The sequence below is a fragment of the Anser cygnoides genome, chromosome 31, assembly GCF_040182565.1.
Source record: "Anser cygnoides isolate HZ-2024a breed goose chromosome 31, Taihu_goose_T2T_genome, whole genome shotgun sequence".
Lineage (NCBI taxonomy): Eukaryota > Metazoa > Chordata > Aves > Anseriformes > Anatidae > Anser > Anser cygnoides.
The window spans coordinates 1,900,892-1,920,832 of NC_089903.1; the positions used below are offsets into that span (position 1 = coordinate 1,900,892).

General features: G+C 37.0%; 1 protein-coding gene across 1 annotated transcript in view; it reads right to left on the reverse strand.

Moving 5' to 3' along the window:
- LOC125180597 (adhesion G-protein coupled receptor V1) overlaps positions 1–19,941 on the reverse strand; it is a 248,473-nt gene that overhangs the window by 191,229 nt on the left and 37,303 nt on the right. The window contains 13 exon segments of the mRNA XM_066985287.1: positions 695–876; positions 1,071–1,315; positions 2,582–2,797; positions 3,775–3,990; positions 4,937–5,546; positions 7,934–8,073; positions 9,397–9,477; positions 11,096–11,225; positions 11,879–12,081; positions 12,702–12,882; positions 15,861–16,037; positions 17,870–18,243; positions 19,598–19,940. Coding sequence (XP_066841388.1) covers positions 695–876; positions 1,071–1,315; positions 2,582–2,797; positions 3,775–3,990; positions 4,937–5,546; positions 7,934–8,073; positions 9,397–9,477; positions 11,096–11,225; positions 11,879–12,081; positions 12,702–12,882; positions 15,861–16,037; positions 17,870–18,243; positions 19,598–19,940 — 3,098 coding nt within the window.

The window sequence follows — 19,941 nt, forward strand, 5'->3', positions numbered from 1 at the left end:
CCTTTGAAACTAGTACCAGAATAACTGAGTTATCTTATTTTTTTGTGGATAGCAAGTTTGATTATTTATAGCTTAGGTAGTAGTCTGTTAAGAATGCATATTTGTAAACATTTGGTTCTAGGAGTTAACTTAGTCTTCTTCAGGACTTGGCAGCTCTCCTTACTTGCAAGGAAGAAAAAGCCGGTGACACCCAGACTTATCATCCTTCCTCTAGGATCACATGCATAAAACCTGTTTTCCTTCTCTTATTTTCATCCTGTAAGGGCTGGCCATTTTGTCCTCCTGTTCAAATCACAGGAACAGGCTACCATGCAGGTTTAAATGATTTGATGATTAAACGGACAAAATGAATAGTACACTGTGTACGCTGAGTTTACATTGCCAATGTAAACTCAGCGTATTCAATGTATACTACTGTATACAATGTATACAATGTATATTACATGTATACAAATGTATACAAAGTATACAATGTATACTACAAAGTATTCAATGTATACTACGTTTAAGTAATTTATGTAATACACAGACATCTACTTCAAAAACAATGTGTTTGAAATGAAAATACATTGAGATGGCAGATCAAAGAATTGATGCACATATTTTTATGAGAGGAGCATGAAATTTGACATTATAGTGAAAACAAAAGTGAAGAATAAATAGTAATTACAAATAAAGCAAACATTATACAAACCTTCGCCTGACTGTTATGTTTGCCAGCAAATTTCTTTCTAGTGGCTCCTGAACTCGATATAAGGATTGATGAAAGAAAACTGTGCCATAAGGATTATCATTGGCAGGTATTATAATACTTGCCACGCCATCTAACCCAATAGCACCACCATTGGAGGCCTGAGTTAATTCTACACGGACAATCTCAAAGAGAAGAAAAGAAAAAGAAGTAATGCAGCTAGACAATTTGTGGTTTTTCTAACAATAATTACAAGCAAAGTATAACATGAAATTATAGCACCTTCCTGCCGGAACATTTCTTGTTTTCCATCATACATATTTCTAGAACAAGTCAAAATTAATACCATCTTCAAGGAAGATGTAAGTGCTTGACTTACTTCTTCTATTTCTGGAACATCATCAGCCAGGATTTCCAATAGTAGCATCTGAAAGGCTTCCCCAGGGGCAAAAGTAATATTGCCTGAGGCAACCTGCAAGTCCTCATCAGCAGGGTGTCCACCAATGGTAGCAACCCACTCAACAGTAACGTTACCAAGTGTCCCAGCATTGCGGATTACTGGCAGATTTATGGGTACTGATCCAGATTCAGGCTCCTCCACAGTAAATTCGGTCATCTGGAACACTGAAGTGCAGCACAAAGAGGTGTATTTCATTAACAGTAATATTTAAAATAAAAACACCATCCTAGTTACTGAATTATATATTTTATTTCACTTGATTGCATTCATTTGCACAATTAAAAAAATGTTAATCAGGTTTAAACTTCAAATTGAACTTTCAGTATCATTTTATCTGCAAATAAAATTGGCATGAAAATTCAGCCCCCACCCAAGAGTTTATTCCAACGTATCCATTGTTCAAGGCTAGCCATGATCTAAGTTTTTAGAAGACGGTCAGAAGGTAATTTTTCCCAGTGAGGAAAATTTTTATCATTTTTTATGTCACGTATGGAAAAAATGTGTCAACATATTCCATCTAAATTGTTTCAAATATAAGTCTTTCTTGTATAAAATCTTTAGTTGTTAAGAATGAAGTTAATGAATTATCCATGTGGAATTATTTACTTTTGTCAATTTCCTTTACATTTTGCTGATAAAATGGAATAACTGAAATAAAGTAGGGTACTAAAGGGAGAAAGAGTAAGTCAAATAAAATGGCTGGAAAACATACACCAGAAATACTGAAATAGAAAAAATAAATAGAAAAGATAAATTTCTAAAATGTCATTAAATTTTTGAAATTACCATTTTTTTCTCAAAACCTGTGTAATGAAACTATTTTTGGAAAGTGTCCACAATCCATTTTACTGATAATGATAGAAAGAAGAAAAACTACAATAACTATAATATATTATATATTATATATATATTATATAACTATAATAATAACCAGAAACTATATAACTATAATAATAACCAGAACATACAAGAATGCAATTTAAGTCATATTTGTACTTTCCAATTTCCCCAGATATTTAAACCTGCTTTGCCTGATTATTTTGTAAAACAATGACACTGCACTATCTAAACAGGTTTTGGCATGTAAACTTAAGCTTCAAGCTATTGCAGAAATGCAACATTTAGAATAGATAAAAAAATACAAATTAAATTAAAATCCATCCCCATTAGGAGACTCCAAAATCCACCTTCGTCTCACAAAATCTTGATATATAAGTTGACTGAATGCTTCAATTTCGCTATATAAGGGCACCATTTGCCCTTACTTACACGTTTTAATTTAGTTTATCTTATTTTGTCCTTTACTGTGTTCATCCAGACTTCCCTTTTTGTATTCTGAAAATTTTTATTCCATTGCCCAGTAATAACTCACCCACAAATCAGCAGATTGCTACTGGACAAGAGAAAATATGCAAATAAGACTCATTTACCAAAGGATCCAAACGGGTCATCAGAAGCCTCAATGGTTATGACTGCCCTCGTCAAAGATCCAAGCAAGGCTCCTCCTGTCGTTTGATTCAGCAGCTGAACATAAAAGGACTCCTCAACTTCAGGATTGATATCATTAATTATATAAATTGGCACAGCTTTACTTGTTTCTCCTTCTAGTAAGACAACATCTGATGAGGCTACACTGTAGTCCTCACCTAGATTTGTACATGAAAAAATAACAAAACAATCAAAACACAGAAGAATATTAAGGCATTCTGGTTCATTATGAAACATCACTAATGTTTATCAGCACTAATATTTATCTGTTCTTTTTGCATTCCCTTGTGTTCATATGTTGGTGTGTTTTTTTGTGTTTTTTTTTTCTTTATCTTCATACCCAGAAAATACAATTGTTTATTTCCTAGTGCCTTTTAGATATCTGGATGGATGAAAATAAATCTCATCTTGGCCAAAACAGAGTTTACACTGTCAGTCCAAGAAGCAATTACAAAAGGTCCATTATTATCTTCCATTGAGAAGATCACACAACTGTGACATTTCTATATTTGATTTCTGATAGTTGTCTGGCTTTCCAAGAGATAAAATGAAACAGAAGTACCTTTTTCAAAGGAGATTTTACTAAAGGACATAAGGTCACTCCTTCCCTCGTGGAGCTTTTCAGGGATCACCTGAGAGCTTTACCTTTCATTTGCAAAGTAAAAGTCTTCTTGAATTGTGCTTAACATTTGTCTGTTTCACAGAGGAGTCACCAGCTCTCAATTTCCCTCCAAGAAACTCAAATAAGCCATGTATGGTAGGTTGAAATATGTACAAAGGACTAAGTACTAGCTATATATACTACTACAGGATTTTTTATTTTATTTTATTTTTTTGAGAAAGTGAGTGGCCACCAGGGAAACAAACAGCCAATTCCTTTCCTTAGTTTTCTTGCTAGATTCTTCAGTGATGATATCTCTGAGTTTTTTTAAATTTGATGTAAGGTCTCTTCTATAGGACCTGAATTCCTGTCTCCTAAGTACACTCAGTAAGTATCTCACACTTTGGTATTTTTTCTACTTGTTTTACTAGACTGCATTCAATACACACTTGCTTGCTTTGGTTACTCGAAGCATACAGTATGCTCTTTCTGGTTTAACACAGAATGTGTATTTCTGCTATTTTGATTTCTTACCAGCTGTTGCAGTTATTGGCATAGCTTTGAATTTCACAGAAACATCTGCAAAAATTCCCCCAGTTCTGGTCACGTTAATGATTGGTCCAACATAATTTTCAGCAACTCGCACAGCTGAAGCTGAAAGCTGAAGTGTTCCAAAAGCATCATCATTGGCATTGATAATTACATGAGCTATAGTCTCACCCACTGATCCAAGACGAGGAGAATTTACAACTGAAATATAAAAAAAACCTCTTAGAGCAAGCCTGAAATGCCTCCTATATATGGCTATACTGTTCATATACATACACCTGAGTTTAGTGGATGGCCACTACTAGCTTTCAATAAAATTTTCATTTTAGATTTGGACAAAATATAACTACAAACTGCACAAGCATATTTTTGATGTTTGAATTATATTATGTCAGAAAATCCACATTCTTACTAACTTATTATTCTACCCTGCTGTGGAGCATACAAAACACCAGTTCTTTGAAGAGGTGAGGTACTAGCAAAATTACTTATTTATTTGTCCATAGGACAATAGAATTTTACACTAGCAATGATGAACTATAAGTAACCTTTCAGTTTCCCAGTAGAATTTTTTGTAGTGTTTCCCTTAAAAATCAAGATTAATGTGGGAGAGTCATGGGGGAGAGGGAAGGGAAATTAGGCATGCCAAGAAGCTCTTAAGCATAAATAAGGCTGTAATGACCTGAATTTATCTGATCGGGCAAACATCCTCTACGCTAAAAAGCCAGCATGAAGCTGCAATTCTACACCACTTAATGTTTAAAAGGCTTTTTTCGCTTTCAGTAAGTGCAACTAGCTTATTTCCTATCATTGTGCTTTACAGAAACAACAGGTGAGCAGGTATTAGCACACAAAACCAATACAGTAATACAGTTGGCCTAAAACACCTGGGATAAAGCAGATGCAGAAGGGAGAAAGAAATGTCCACCCCTGACAAAATTTTGTGGTAAAGGAAATATATGCTGACACACAGAATCTTCATACTTAATGTGAGATACTCTGACATATAACTTACAGGATTCTTAACTATACAGAGTTAGGCAGAGGTAAAATTTTACTGTAATTTCAATTGCTGCATTTTATCCTATTAAATATAAATATTAGCCTACATATTTAAGCTTTTGGTTTACATATGAAAGACACTTACTTGGCCGATCCTGTACTTTGTCGATCAAAACAGTATTGTTTAGCTCCACAAAAACAGATTCTGACCTCTCAGGATCATAATCATCCAAAATAGGCAAAGATATTGTGGCTTCGCTTTCATTGGCTGCGAAGATCACATAACCAGTAATGGGTATATAATCTTCTCCTTGTATTGCTCTAACAACATCAGGTGGAAGAAAGGGTGACTTTTCATCATCACCTAAAGTTCTGTATGTAACCACTACTGTACCAAGAAGACCACCAAGCCTTACTATTGTCAGGGAGATATTTTTTGTTTCTTCCTCAACTTTTATTGGTCTGTTTCTCTCAGAAAAGATGAACAGTCCATATGGATCATCATTAGCTAAAACTGTTAATGTTGCATTAGTGTGATTTCCAAGACGACCACTGGACACATTGATGATCAAAACTGAAAACACCTGATCCAGTTCAGGCACGTTGTCAGGAGAAACTTGTATGGTAATATTTGCTCTCACTTGGCCAACATCAAATGTTACATTCCCATATGCAGAGACCAGGTCTTCTGTAAGATCACAGACTATGACCCAATACAGAGTCACCTCAGACAGGGCCCCATGAGTTCTCACAACCTAAGTGGAAAACACAAAGATTTATGTATTTCTTTGTACTATAAGAAAGAAGAACATAAAAGTGTAAAATGGCATACAGCAAAGTCACAGAATCACAGAATATCCTGAGTTACAAAAGATCCACAGGGATTATCAGGTCCAACACCTGACTCCACACAGGACCACCCAAAATCAAATCGCATGTCTGACAGAGTAGTCCAAATGCTTCTTGAACTCTGGCAGCTCAGTGCTGTGACCATGTCCCTGGGGAGCCTGTCCCAGTGCCCGACCACCTCTGGGTGCAGAACCTTTCCCTAACCCCCAGCCTGACCCTCCCCTGTCCCAGCCCCATGCCGTTCCCTCGGGTCCTGTCGCTGTCCCCAGAGAGCAGAGCTCAGCGCCTGCCCCTCCGCTCCCCTCGTGAGGGAGCTGCAGGCCGCCATGAGACCTCCCCTCGGCCTGCTCTGCTCTGGGCTGAACAAACCCAGGGACCTCAGCCGCTCCTCATACTTCTTGCCCTCTAGACCCTTCACCACCATAGTAGCCCTCCTTTGGATGCTCTCTAATAGTTTATGTCCTTCATATATTGTAGCACACACAGTGCTAGAGGTGAGGCTTCACCAGCACAGAGCAGAGCAGGACAATCCCTTCCCTTGACCATCCAGCATTGCTGTGCCTTATGCTCCAGAACACAGTTGACCATTTTGGCTGCTAAGGCACACTGCTGGTTCATATTTCTCTTGCTGTCAAGCAAAACCCCCAGATCCCTTTCCATGGGGCTGCTCTTCAGCCTCTTGTCCCCAGGCCTGTCCGTACAGCCAGCATTGCCCCTTGCCAGGTGCAGAATCCAGCACTTCCTCGTTTAACTTAATTCCAGTCAACTGTGACCTCTCCAGACTCCAAGACTATTGAAAAATTATTGAGAGAGGTCTTGCAATGACATCAGCCAGCTCTTTCTGTACTTTGGGATTAATCCCACTGGACCCCATAGACTTATATGCATCCAGCTGGAGCAGCAAATCCTGCACAAGTTCAAAGTTGGCTGGGAGTTTATCATCATCACAGTCCTGAAATTCAGAGCTTTGGGTGTCCCCGAGCCCATCATTGGTGTTAAAGACAGAGGCAAAGAAGGCATTAACCTCTGCTTTATTGGCGTACTTATTTGTGAGGTTACCAACCTCAACAAGTAATGGATCAATGTTTTCTCTGCTCCTCCTTTTGCTGTTAGCATACTTTAAAAAAAGCACTTTTTGTTGTCCCCACAGTACTGGCCAGCTTCAACTCTGAGTGAACATCACCTCTGTAGTCCTTGTTCAACTGACCTTGCTTCCAATGCCCACAGATTTTCCTTTTTCGCCTAAATTCTAGAATAAGATCCCTGCTCAGCCAAGCTGGCCTTCTGCCCAGCTTGCTCAACTTCTGACTCTTTGGAATTGCCTGTTCCTGTGCTCTTAAGAGGTGTTACTTAACTAACCAGCACTGATGGACTCCAATACCTTCAAAAGCAGGTTCCAAGGGGACCTCACAAACTAGTTCACTGAGTCGTCTGAAGTCTGCTGTCTCCATAGCTAGGGCTGAACTTTTGCTGGCAGTTTTCCTCCTATTACCAAAGATTTTAAACTCAGCCATCTCATGGTCACTATGGCCAGGACAGCCTCCAATCACCACTTCACCCACAAGACCCTCACTGTTTACAAGCAACAAATCTGGAGGGCACCTTTCTTAGTCAGCTTCCAGAGTAACTGTACCAACAAGTTATTGTTAACGTGCCTCAGGAATTTCCAGTACCTGTTTGTATTGGCTGTATGGTATTCCCAGCTAACATCTGGGAAGTTGAAGTCACCCACAGGGACAAGGGCAGATGACCTAGAGATATCCCTTAGTTCATTATAGAATAATTTGGCAATGTTGTCCTCCTGGCTGGGTGGTCTATAGCAGACTCCCACAACAACTTCATCTTATTGTTATAACTTATTTCCATGTCCCTTAATCCTTACCCGGAGGATCTTAAGCATGTCATTGCCAACTGCAAGCTGCACACAATCCAGCCCCTCCATTATATACAGTGCAAAGTCATTGACATGATGAGTTAAAAATAAACTAATTTTAAAAACAGTGTAATCTTTATCATCTTAGCTTTGCTGTATTTGTTGTGTCATCAGCACTTACTTTAAAATATTCATACCTCAAATGTAAACAAGTAGAAGTAAATTTAAACTTATATAAAACATTTTAGTTTTAAGCTGAAAGATACACTTTAGAAAGTGAAGTATAAAATGTCAAGACAAATGTACATGATAAAGTTAAGTTAAAATGCTGTAGACCTATTATAAAAATATTGCAGAATGCTCTGTAAAATAGACATAAAAGAGGATTGCATAGCAATATGAGACCCAAAACTTTCTAACCTGCAACATAATATTGCTATCTCCATCTTCAGGCTCAGTTCCATTTACCGAGAGTGACTCAGTACTGAACTCAAAGACGCCATGAGCATCATCAGAAGCCTCAATAGTCACAACGATGTGGGATGCAATTCCCAAGCTGGCTGTAAGTGCAAGTGCCAAAATGAGTTATTTTTTTATACCATCTTTTCTTAAAAGCTAAGGAAGTTTGTTACAAAAAGCACACAGAAAAGCATAACTGGAATATTTCTGCTGTTTTGCATTTTGTGGTGTGTTTTTTTTTTGTTTTAAATGTGGAATAATTATCCACATGGATAAGGAACTCACTTTCAATAATGCAGTCCTGGCAGCCCTTCTATGGAACAACACTCCAAAGCAACATATAAAATGCAAATATTTTAAGAGAGGATCAAAAATAAAATTACTTGTCTAATTAAGGAAAATGAACTAGAATTTAGGGTAGGGGAGAGTTACGTGGTAAAACACAGTGTAAGCAGTGCAGACAGGACAAAAGCAGGTACTATTTTAACTGAAGCTGGAACAAAGAAAAAGCTAGTCCAGGAAATTCTACTACTATAATGATCATCTTGTGTGAGATAACTTGCTGCTTAGAAAGAGAAAGAGCCTGGCATTTTAAAAAAAATCTGGAAACACAGAAGAGGAAACAACACTTCCCAGGAAGTTCCAAAAAGTGGTTAAACCACAGACTTACTCTCAGGTTCAAACTGAACTCCTTTGTATTTTCAAATAAAACAGAAAATCAGGCTGTCACTGTGGAATAAATTATTTGATTTCGATAATGGGTGCTAACACAATATTTTCAGGTCTCTAGGGTTTAATTCAAAATCCGCCATCATTAGCGTTTCCCTCATAGTAGGTGCTTTTGTTTTCATCTTATTTCTGCATATTGTATGTTTTTAATTTTCTCAAGATTAAATTATCTTTGTTTTCTGTATGTTGTGACAAAAATAGACTTCAAAAATGAAAAATAATCAAAGCATTCTTTTAGAAAAAAAAGAGCTAACACCACTTTTTATTAAGAGTATTTTTGAGATGCAGAGATCAAAGCATAAAGCAAGTGGCAAAAGAAAGTATCAAAACACACAGTCAGGTAATTTTTAAATTACCTTAAATTTAAAAAGTTTCTCTCCTCTTTGCTCTCCAGAAAATTTTACAAAATTTACAAACAAAGCTAATTTTTCTAACTACTTCTGGAATAACTACATTGTGTTCTATAAAAATACAGCTTTGAAGATAGAGAAGCTGTTATTTTCTGTATTACGGTTAGTATTGACTGTTGTTGAAATTAAGCCTTTTTTAAAATGGGAAAGAATGTTTTGACAGGACTCTATGATATATCTCAAACCACAAGCAAAATAACACTATGATAAACTGTGTCAGTAGTGTAGTTCATGAGGGATATTACAGTTAGCATAAAGAAATAAAGATTAATCCAAAATGCTTACCATGCTGATGGACAGTTGGAAGGAAGAAATCCATGTTCCCATCACCACTACCACTGCCATCATTTCTAAAGAGCTCAGCAACTTTAAGATGACAGACATACAGATATATACACATATATACATTTATAAATCAGAGCGCAAGCAAAGAGAAATTTAAACTATTCTGGACAACAGGAAAAAAAGAGGGAAGCACTCTAGGAAGGTATCAACTTTGCTTCTGAAAGTGTACAGGAGTTCTAATAAAGACTGAAATATTTACATATGCCACCTCTTACTTAATTTATGACATTGGAAATAGCAATGGGAAGTCAGAATGAAAGAAAACACATGCACATAGTTTATCTTTCCTCTCTTTCCCTCTTTGTGTCCCCATTTTGTATTTCCCCTTTCTCACTCCTAACTGAGGCTTGTCATGGAGGAATCTAAATTGAAAAAAAAAAAAAAAAAAAAAGGTAGGGGAGACGATAAAGTCCCTCAAGCTCCTTATTCTAATATTTTCTCACAAAGTGAAAATGTTGGGAAAATCTGCAGAAAACTTAACTAATGGGGACTTCATAAGCTTTGTGTTTGTGTTGGAAAGGCCAAAAAGAAGGCTCATTTTAAAAAGGCTATATAGTTACTGGATTACTAAAGTTAGTTGTAAATTTTCTGTCACAACAATTTGAAAGAGAAAAGTTTGACTCCTTTTAACAAAACAACTATTCAACCAAAAAGACAAAATACGTGAAAAGTCTCAAGACTTTACCAAAAGAATCACTGAGACCATGTTGCACCATAGACACATACAATCATAGCAGAGAGCTGGATTAATTCAAGGAAATCTGATACATCCTCCCAGAAGGGACCACACTTGCAATTTCTGAATTGTTTAAAAAAATAACATCAGTTTAAAAAAAAAAAATCAATTTATGGCTGTCAGTGTTTCTAATTACTTTTCCCTCCAACAAGCTTTACAATCTCCGTTAAAATTTTTCTCAAATGGAAAAAAAAATCTGTAAGGTATTCAGGGGTTTATGTGGCAGCACCACTATGCTTTGCCGTCCCTTCAGACTAGCCCTTCAAACCAATAATTCTTTCAAGTGTTTGTCTTGTTCTTACAGACAGTTATCTACGAGCTACCTCTGCAGCTACAGCTCAGCAAACTCCCTATGGCCCTCAACATCCACAGCCTATTACTGCTATAATCCATTTGACCTATGTATTGCAGTTCTTCTGATTTCACTCATGTGGAAGAAAAAACAAAACAAAACAAAAAAAAACCAAAACAAACAAACAAAAACACAACACTTTGACTGTTTAGCCTTAAATATTTTATAAATATTCCATATTTTTGAAATGCAACATATTGCTAATATATTTTTGCATTATTTTAGTTCTCATTACCAACCATGAAGTTATACAAAGTGAAAAGCAGCAATTGCCTTTAGATGACCTAACAGATGGCAGTGATACACTTTCCCTAATACATGGTAATAATATACTTGCTATGGGATCTGGTTGTTTCCACCAAGGATTAAGAAAAGAACTGAGGAACAGTTCTTCCCTACGAAAAAAGACAGCTGTATGGGGGTGGGGATGTAGAGGTGCTTTTTGTTTGTTTTCAGAAATAACATAGAAAATAATGCCAAGAAAGACAAGATTTTTATGAACGAGTAGAGGTCATGAAAATACAACTAAGGGACTGATATATGTGCCTTACCTCCTCCCTCTGGGTTCAACAGCTCCACTTTAAACGTTTTTTCTAATTCAGGAATAGTATTATCAGTGATGTTAACAGTAATGTACTTGTATCTTTCTCCTGGCTGAAATTCCAGTGTACCCACAACAGCCTGCAATATAAGAGCTCTTCATATTTTTGTTCAAGTCTAATGTTTTCATCCATATAAAAAAAAGAAACAGAACCTTCATTTTGTCTTTTTCAAAACATCTACTTTTCCTCACTTAAGCTTTAAAAAAAAATCTGAAAAATCTGTTTTACAAAAGAAAAAAAAAAAGAAGAAGACATCTAAGTTGACATACTGGTGAGCATCTGCATTCATGTACATTTTTCTTATTTTTCTGCACAAATGATCAGTTGGACAAGCAAGTGCAGATACATGCAGGTTATTTTGCTAGGCATATACAAATCCCAGTATGTACAAGCATAATGTTAACCTGTACATGCACTTGAATAATATGGTCTGTAACAACAGCAAAACTCACAAATTGCTACACTGAAAACTCTGTTAAGAAAAAAAAAAAAAGTTCAAAACCAGAGGCTTTTCCTAGACAATGCAACTTACTGCAGAGAAAAGAATGGAGAAGTCACATGATGTATATTTTTAAGTGAATATTACATATCCATTTGCCACATCACCTTGTAAAGTAGTCTTTCTGTGAAAGAATCATAGCTGGGCTAGAGCAGTCAAACTGAAAGCTATCTCCACGATAAATAACTCTAATTAATTCCAAAACAATTATACCACCTTGGCAGTTGCCATACCTGATAATCTTTGGGACTGAAAGCTGTGACTGGCACTGTTCTGTATTCCACCAGAACTGTTCCAAGAAGGCCTTGTGCACGAACTACCAGTAATCTGACGTGTCCAGCTTCTTCTTTAATAGTAATATGGGGCACAGAAGAGGCTGGAAGAATCATTTTATCACCTGGCTGAGGAGGTGGCCCCACAGAGAACTGGAGCAGACCTGGAAGACAAGAATTACTACTTACATGGCTTTTCATAACAAATTTTAAAGATGATAAACAATTTAAATAAAGTGATTGATAACATATCTTGTGATGGTTCTGAAATTAAAAACCACATATACCAGTATACCCTTAAGCCTCAATCACACTATTTCCAGAGATGTGCTGTGTGCCTTACCCTCTCTCACTGATATTCTTGTCAGTCTTGATAAAAGGCACAGCACAATAATAAAACCTTCTCTTCCCAAAAGAGCCTCACAGGCCACGGTTTTGCGTATTTACTGGTACAAGACATATGGAGAAATGACTCTCATTGTCAGGAATTCTCATTTGATGAAAAACCTGGACAGGATCAACTACATGCAGAGCCTTTATTTGCCCTCACAAGAGAATCATTGCTTGTTTGGGCAGGGAAGATTTGAGGCCTTTTTGTAAAATTATAAAAGAAAACTAATTCAGTATTCATTCATGTATATAAACAATGAATTAATTCAAGTTAGATAAAGTGGAATATATGAGATTGCTTCCTCAACTATTACAACCAAGCAAAGTTTTCATCTGACTGGAAAGAACTACACAATAATCTGAAACAAAGCTGTATAATTCCCATCATTGTTACCGTATGGGTGGTCACTGGCTTTGATGCTGATATCAGTAGTTTCCTTTTCTGGATCTATACTTGCTCCACTGGTAGGAGTTGAACCTAGTTTCCCATCTCCAGACACTGCAGAGACTAATGTCACACGGAAATATTCATTTAACTCCGGAATGTCATCATCAATAACATGCAAATTTAACACCTAGAGAAGGACCAAATCATGGAGAAATCAAACCATGCAACATTCTTTGATTAGTCAGTCAGCTGTATCTGCTGTATAGTTCTGAAAGCAAAGGACACTATTTTTGCTCTCCACATAAATTCAACTAATTTCTAAGATAACATTTTATGTCTAGAATATGCTTTCCAAAAACAATGCTTCCAAGCTACTGGAAATGGAAGGCATATTTTCTGAATTGTTTCAAACTACATAAATAAGTGATAATAAATACTTGTTTGGTTGGTTTTGTATATCTTCACAAAAGCAGAGTTTAATTTCCATGTACTGAACATGAAATATCTGATAAATTTTAAAATCTTTTTGAAATTATGCTTATGAAGAGACATTACAGTGATTAATCCAATTTAGAGAGCAAATAAATTGAGCTTATTATACCACCTGACACTTTGACCTGCAGATCATACGATTTACTAACATAACCTTGCTCTAAACACGCTAACACATTCACTTCAGAAAATTCCATCTTTCTTTATGTTTCGATATGGTCGGACAAACATATAGAAAACATTTAAGTAGCTGATCATATTTAGAGGCATGGTAATGAGTAGATTACAAATGTCAGTTGAAAGTCCCACCTGGATATCCCACCTGAAGAGCAGCTTGCTACCAGCCCGTTTCTTAGAGCCATGCACATTAGCTCCTCTGTATGTATGCAGTAAATTGGACCAGTAAGCTGTGTAGCAAGAGCCTACATCAGCCATTTTCTGCCACTAGATAGAGTAATGTGGGCCTCGTCTATGTTGCCATGCTAGAAAAGCTTTGGAAATTTCTGCTATATATGATTGTATGAAATGCAGTAATATCATTTCACAGAGAAATAAAGCTGAATGAACAAACTATTATAACATGAATGAACTATTTTCAGATACCACACGCTTTTGCCAGTCATCACATTATCCAGATTCACAGTTCTAGTGAAGTCACTGGGATCCCTGCAAATGACTTCAGCGAATTTGAGTCCACATTGACTTCTGCAGCCTGATATAAGTGAAACTGAGGATGGTATTTTCTACTCACAATTCATCCTTATTATACAAACAATAATAGAAAGTGTATGTTGTTTCTACAGTACTGTGGTCCCGCACCACTTCTTCAAATAAATTTAACAATTCTGTGCTGTACATCAGGATTGAATTCATTGAAACAGATTATTTTTATTTCTATTTCTAGCACACGCTGTTTATTACCACAGAATTTTAATCATAGGACAGCCCACGTTGGATGGGACATCAAAAGATGAAGTTCAATGTTTCATGGAAAAAAAAAAAATAGATGAAATAATCCAGCACCATGTTCAACTGCATCTTAAGCACCCCTGGTGATGGGAATTCTACCATAGAACCATACATTGGTTTGGGCTGGAAGGGACCTTAAAGCCCACCCAGCGCCACCCCCTGCCATGGGCAGGGACACCTCCCCCCAGCCCAGGCTGCCCTCAGCCCCATCCAGCCTGGCCTTGGGCTCTGCCAGGGATGGGGCAGCCGCAGCTCCTCTGGGCAGCCTGGGCCTGGGCCTCACCGCCCTCTGAGGGAAGAATTTCCTCCTTCGCCCCCTCCCTCGCCCTGCTGCCCACGCTGCTGTTGGTGCAGCCCAGGGTACGGGTGGCTTTCTGGGCTGCAAGCACACATTGCCGGCTCATGTCGAGCTTCTCATCAACCACCACGCCCAGGTCCTTCCCCCCCCAAGGGGTGCTCTCAGTGCTTTCTCTGCCCAGCCTGTGTTTGTGCTTGGGATTGCCCTGGCCCAGATGCTGAGGTCGGGACAACCCGACCCTGTCCCTAAGGAAGTCGTTCCAGTAGTTGTAAAAAATTTCAAGACAAAACCTCTCCCACTCTATCTTTGTACTCTTTGCCCTCTGTCTTCTCCTGTGGTTTCTTGAGAAGAGAGAGCCTCTGTCAACTCTGGAGCTGCCCTTTAGGTACTGTAATAATGGGATCAAAGTCCCCTTCTAAAGGGTGAAAAGATCTAACCCCTTGAGTCTTTCCTTAGAGGACAGGTTCTCCAGCTCTTTGATCATCTTTCTGGCCCTCTTTTGGACCTCCAGTCTGCCCACATAATTTTTTAATTGTGGGCCTCTGTAGCTTTGAATTCCTACTCTTCAGTGTATCCTGGTATCCTGGTATTTCTTTTTTCTTTTTCTTTTTTTTTTAAACTAATTCAGATAAGGAATTTCGTAAGACTTTTAGAAAGCTTTCTCAGAAGCAGCTAAAGCTTCCCTTATGTATCATTTCTCTTTCTCTCCCCCAACTCAGAGATGCAATTCTGATTACCAATTTCAGGTGTCTCTAAGGCCAGAATATTGAATAATTTCCTTATGTTCCAGTTGCTCGCACACTTTATGCAGAGGAATAGATTAAAGCAGACAGTAATCATTTCAGGGAGACTCAAAAACAGCTATTGTTACAAGAACACCTTTAATCTCCTGTTTCTGATTTTGAATTTAAAAGGAGACAGAACCTGGATAGCCTTGAGTGCAAGAACAGCAATGAATCTTACTATTGCCTATTTAATTGTTGTGGACATAAATTTGAGTTACAACACTCAGATCAAACCTGATCATTTTCCAATTTCGAAAGTACATGGACTATCTACACTTTTTAAAGTATATGTACACATACACATAAATACAGTTAATATTTTTTATGTATATGTACATATATCTAATATGTACATGCACACATGGTGACTTTTGAACTGACATATACACAGAGCTACAAATAACACTTTCTTGTTGTCAGGGATGGAAAAAAAGAAAGAAAGAAAATATATATATAACAAAAAAATAACAACATAAAATAACAAAATAAAAAATAATAAGAAGAAAAGCCATGTGAAGTAAACACTCTCTAGTATGCAAACCAGCCAAGCACCCTCAGAAGGTATTTTCCAGGAGGTTTGTAAAGGACAGGATGAATTGTTAATAGGAAGGTAGGGTTTACCTCTGATCTCTGCCAAGGAACGAATGTGATAGTGCCACTGCTATTAGAAAAATCGGTAACAGAGTAATTAATGCCAGTGGAATCAACCTGTGAGATAATGTACTTTATATACACATAGTCTAGGGCTCCCCTTGTACGCTCCACAACACAGGATATAGTGGAACCTTCATCAGCAGTCTGGAAGAAAGCAAAAATTTGGAACGTTTATTACTGTCAAAGTAAATCAAGGCAATTTCATTAAATAACACGAAAATATTTAATGCCAGACAAATGTTCAAGTAAAAAATTGCTGTCATGTTACTTTCAGCTCTTTTGGAGTGTTAGGAAGCTGAAACTGACCTTGATGCCAATCAGAACAATCCTAGTGGAATCTGCAAAAGTCTGATGCCTCCCTGAGGACTATTAAGGTAACAAATAACAATACACTGCAGTTCGTCCTGGACACAACCCCTTTCCTAAAACTATGCGTCAGAGACAGAATCGATATGCTTGAAATGTACCTGTCGAAAGCAAATGAAACTATTGCTTTATAATAACGTCAATATTGTAATTTTCCTTAGCAATAATTTAAAGAAAGATTTGGATCAGCACTTTCTCTAACCAGACACACTATGGATAGAAATAAACTATACCATCATCATTCAGAAAAACAGATTTTTCTCTTCTACTGTCCTCCTTACAATTCCGTATCTTCACAGATAACATGACTTCTGCAGCGACAACTTCACATCTCTGGAATGAAGCTTTAATTGGTACTGACCTTCTATTTTAGAAAATAACGTTCATAAAATTAACATAGAAAATAATTTTATCTGAAAGTTATTGGAAAGGTTAAAGCTTTCTTATGCATTAGATAAATTTCAGGGCTGCTTTGTAAGAAAGCATAGATACTGTGTGTGACTTCAGCTGCCTAGTAGACAGATATGCACAGTTAAACTACTGGTAAAAAAATGCTGTGTTCCTGCATCACCACTAAGAGCTCTAATACTTCCCTGGTGAAATGGACATATGATAGGTGCAAAACAATTACCGTGCCATATAATTATTTTTTTTCTTCATGGTTGGCTGATGATCTGTGGCATCACAGCGTATCAGAGGTACTTGAACCTGAAGGAATCTATTATCATAGCATATGGTAGGCACACAATAAGCAAACTGAACCAAACTGAAAACTAGTATCACTCAGGCAAGACAGTTATTTTAAAAACATCATAAGCACTTTGATTAAAAAAGAATGTAATTAAAGCTCATAAGAGTTCCCAAATGAAAACTATATTAAATTTTTTTTTCCACAAAATAATCCAATACCAGTAGAGATAGCTATCATGTTATTCCCCCTTATAATTGATTAAAGAAGTAAAGAATGATTTATGTTTATTTCAAGCCTCCTCAAAAAGTAGCAAGTTTACACTCTGCATATAGAATGGATACCACTGAAAAAAGATTTCATCTGTTAAAACTAAAACAACAAAAAAAACCACTACTAAATCAACCAACTGACATCAAACATATGCAAATTATAACTTAGTTTATGACAGCAAATGAAGGTGGAAAAATCCATAACACTTTGTCATTGCATGATCTCTAGTAAAATTATCTCAAACACATCATGTGACACAGAAAACTAAAATAAAAATCTTTGCAATAATCCATTCTCAAAAAAAAACCAGAGAATTAAATCTTACATTTTAACTGGTAACTCAAATGTAACAGAAGTGAAGGTAAAATATTTTTCTAGAAAAAAAAAATTAAGCCTTAGTCTTCAGTTTATATAGTAAACTAAATTTTCTTAACCATTTTTTTCTTTAGTTTTTTAAAATTATATAGTAAATCCCAGTGGAACTGAGGTTGTATTAACAGAACATATGCATCTCCAAATCCTAGGAAAACTTTGCTTAACCACAAAAGCAAACACTGCAAAATCTAGGGTTTGTTCAGGTCACTTGGTCCTGCCATTTAGCTTTCTGTGCCTGAAATATCACCTACAATTTCCATTATGACCACCTTACCTCAGGGATACATGCTCCAGTGAAGCCAAATAAACCATTAGCATTATCACTTTTCTGTATTCTTAATCTTGCTGTGGTGTTTTCTTGTGAAATTCGAGCTCCACCACGCACAGAAATGAGCTTTAGTATGAATAATTCTTCTCCTTCTTCCTCTTTGTCATCCTTTGCAGACACGATGAATGATTTATTGGTCTCTCCTTGCCAATACTCCAAATACCCAGAGACAGGGTGGACATCACTTTTTGCAGGAGTTGCATGAAGTTCATAGATCTCTGCTCGTGTCAACTTACGCTCATAAAGCCTTACATCCTGCATTAACCCTGTGTACCTACTGCTGCCGTTGATTCCTGCTCCAATTCTTACTATTCCTGGACCTGAGAAGGAAATTATAATTTTTTCTCATGTTATTGTATTTGTATGAAACAGTCAGCAACTGACTACCTGTTTTTCTTAAAAACCAATGGTAAACTGTTCATTGTCCCTGGATGAGGAATCATATTGATCTTGAGATCCAAAATCAGGAGGTTCCTTGAGCCTCATCTCAATGTTACAGGTAAGTCCTCACAGGCCAAACAATTCCATCCTATGCTGTCCAAGTTTTTCATCCTATTAGTTCTAGCAGCACATTATCATCATCCCTCATTTTTATAAGTCTTAGAGACTTGAGGCTCCCTCTTTCCTCCACAGATTTTCAGAGCAGAACTGCAACCCCTTTTAGCCCTTGTTTTGCTGAACAAATCCTACTTTGTTTCCCTCTGCTAGGGCAGCTGATCCATTCTGATGATACTCATGATTACTGCATTAACCCTTCTGGACATCCATTTCATCCACCACACTGTAATTCCATGCAAATTCCAAACTCTTTTTACAACAGCATTTATATTTCTCTGTCTCCAAACTATAGGATCACAGCTGCCTCATATTCATTCCTACTCTATCCTATTCTGTGCCATGCTATGCTCTTGTGCTAAAACACACACATCAGCTGTTTTCAGTTGCCTTTCAGAAAACGAAAGAAAACAAACAAACAAAAAAAGCTGTGCTCTTCAGTGTATTGTCATACATATGACACTGAGTGGCAGTTGTAGAGATGAGCAACCACAGGAACTGATAAAAGTCCCAGGGCACAAAGTGGAGGATGCTGAGAAAAACTGGGCTGCTATGCACACCACTGTGTATTACCCAACATTCAACGGAGAGAGATGACATACTTGCCTTACTATTGCATTATCCCCAGACACACGCCATCCCCACTAATAAAGAAAATTTACAGCACAGACATATCCTTCTAGCAATAAAAGCATAATTGCATTTCACATATATTTGTTCTAGAAACCGAGGGAGGGAAAAAAAAAAACCCTCTCAGCCTCTCAGCTTAGCTACAGTACTGCAAGTGTGATGGAAATTACTAATTGCAGAAGTACTATTCTTTTTACAAATGGAAAATTTGATTTCTTAAACTTCAACCTGGAATTTTAAAAGCAGAAATAAAATAGTACACCATACAATTAATAGTCCTCTACTCTCACTCAACATCGCAGCAGTTTGAATTTTTTAGAACATTCACACAATTTCCATAGGCTTTCTGAAAATCCTCAAAGAATTCTTATCCATTCCTTTCAATTAACTTAACAGATATAATCATTTCAGTGTATTTCTTCCACCTTTGAAGTGGCTAGACTATGCATTTCAGAGCTTTATATATGGAGAAAAATAGCAAAGGCTCACCATCAAGAATTGCTTCTCCTTTTAGACTCTTCATTCCTCCCAGAACTAGAATTCCATCAACGTAAAATTCAATTATACTTTCATCCAGAGTAATCAGAACGTGAAGCCAAGTATTCTCATCCAGGTATTTCATGACTGATGTTTTAGCCATGTATGTCATATTGGACCCTAATGCTGTATAATGAAGCACTACAGAAACATGAGAATCATTTGTCTGAATTTTCACACCATAATATAAAGTCCCATTATCGTTATCCTTTTCAACTATATAGCCATCTGTACTGACATTAGGAATTAACCAAGCTGAAAATGTAAAATTGGTTACTGCATTATTTCCATTGTTA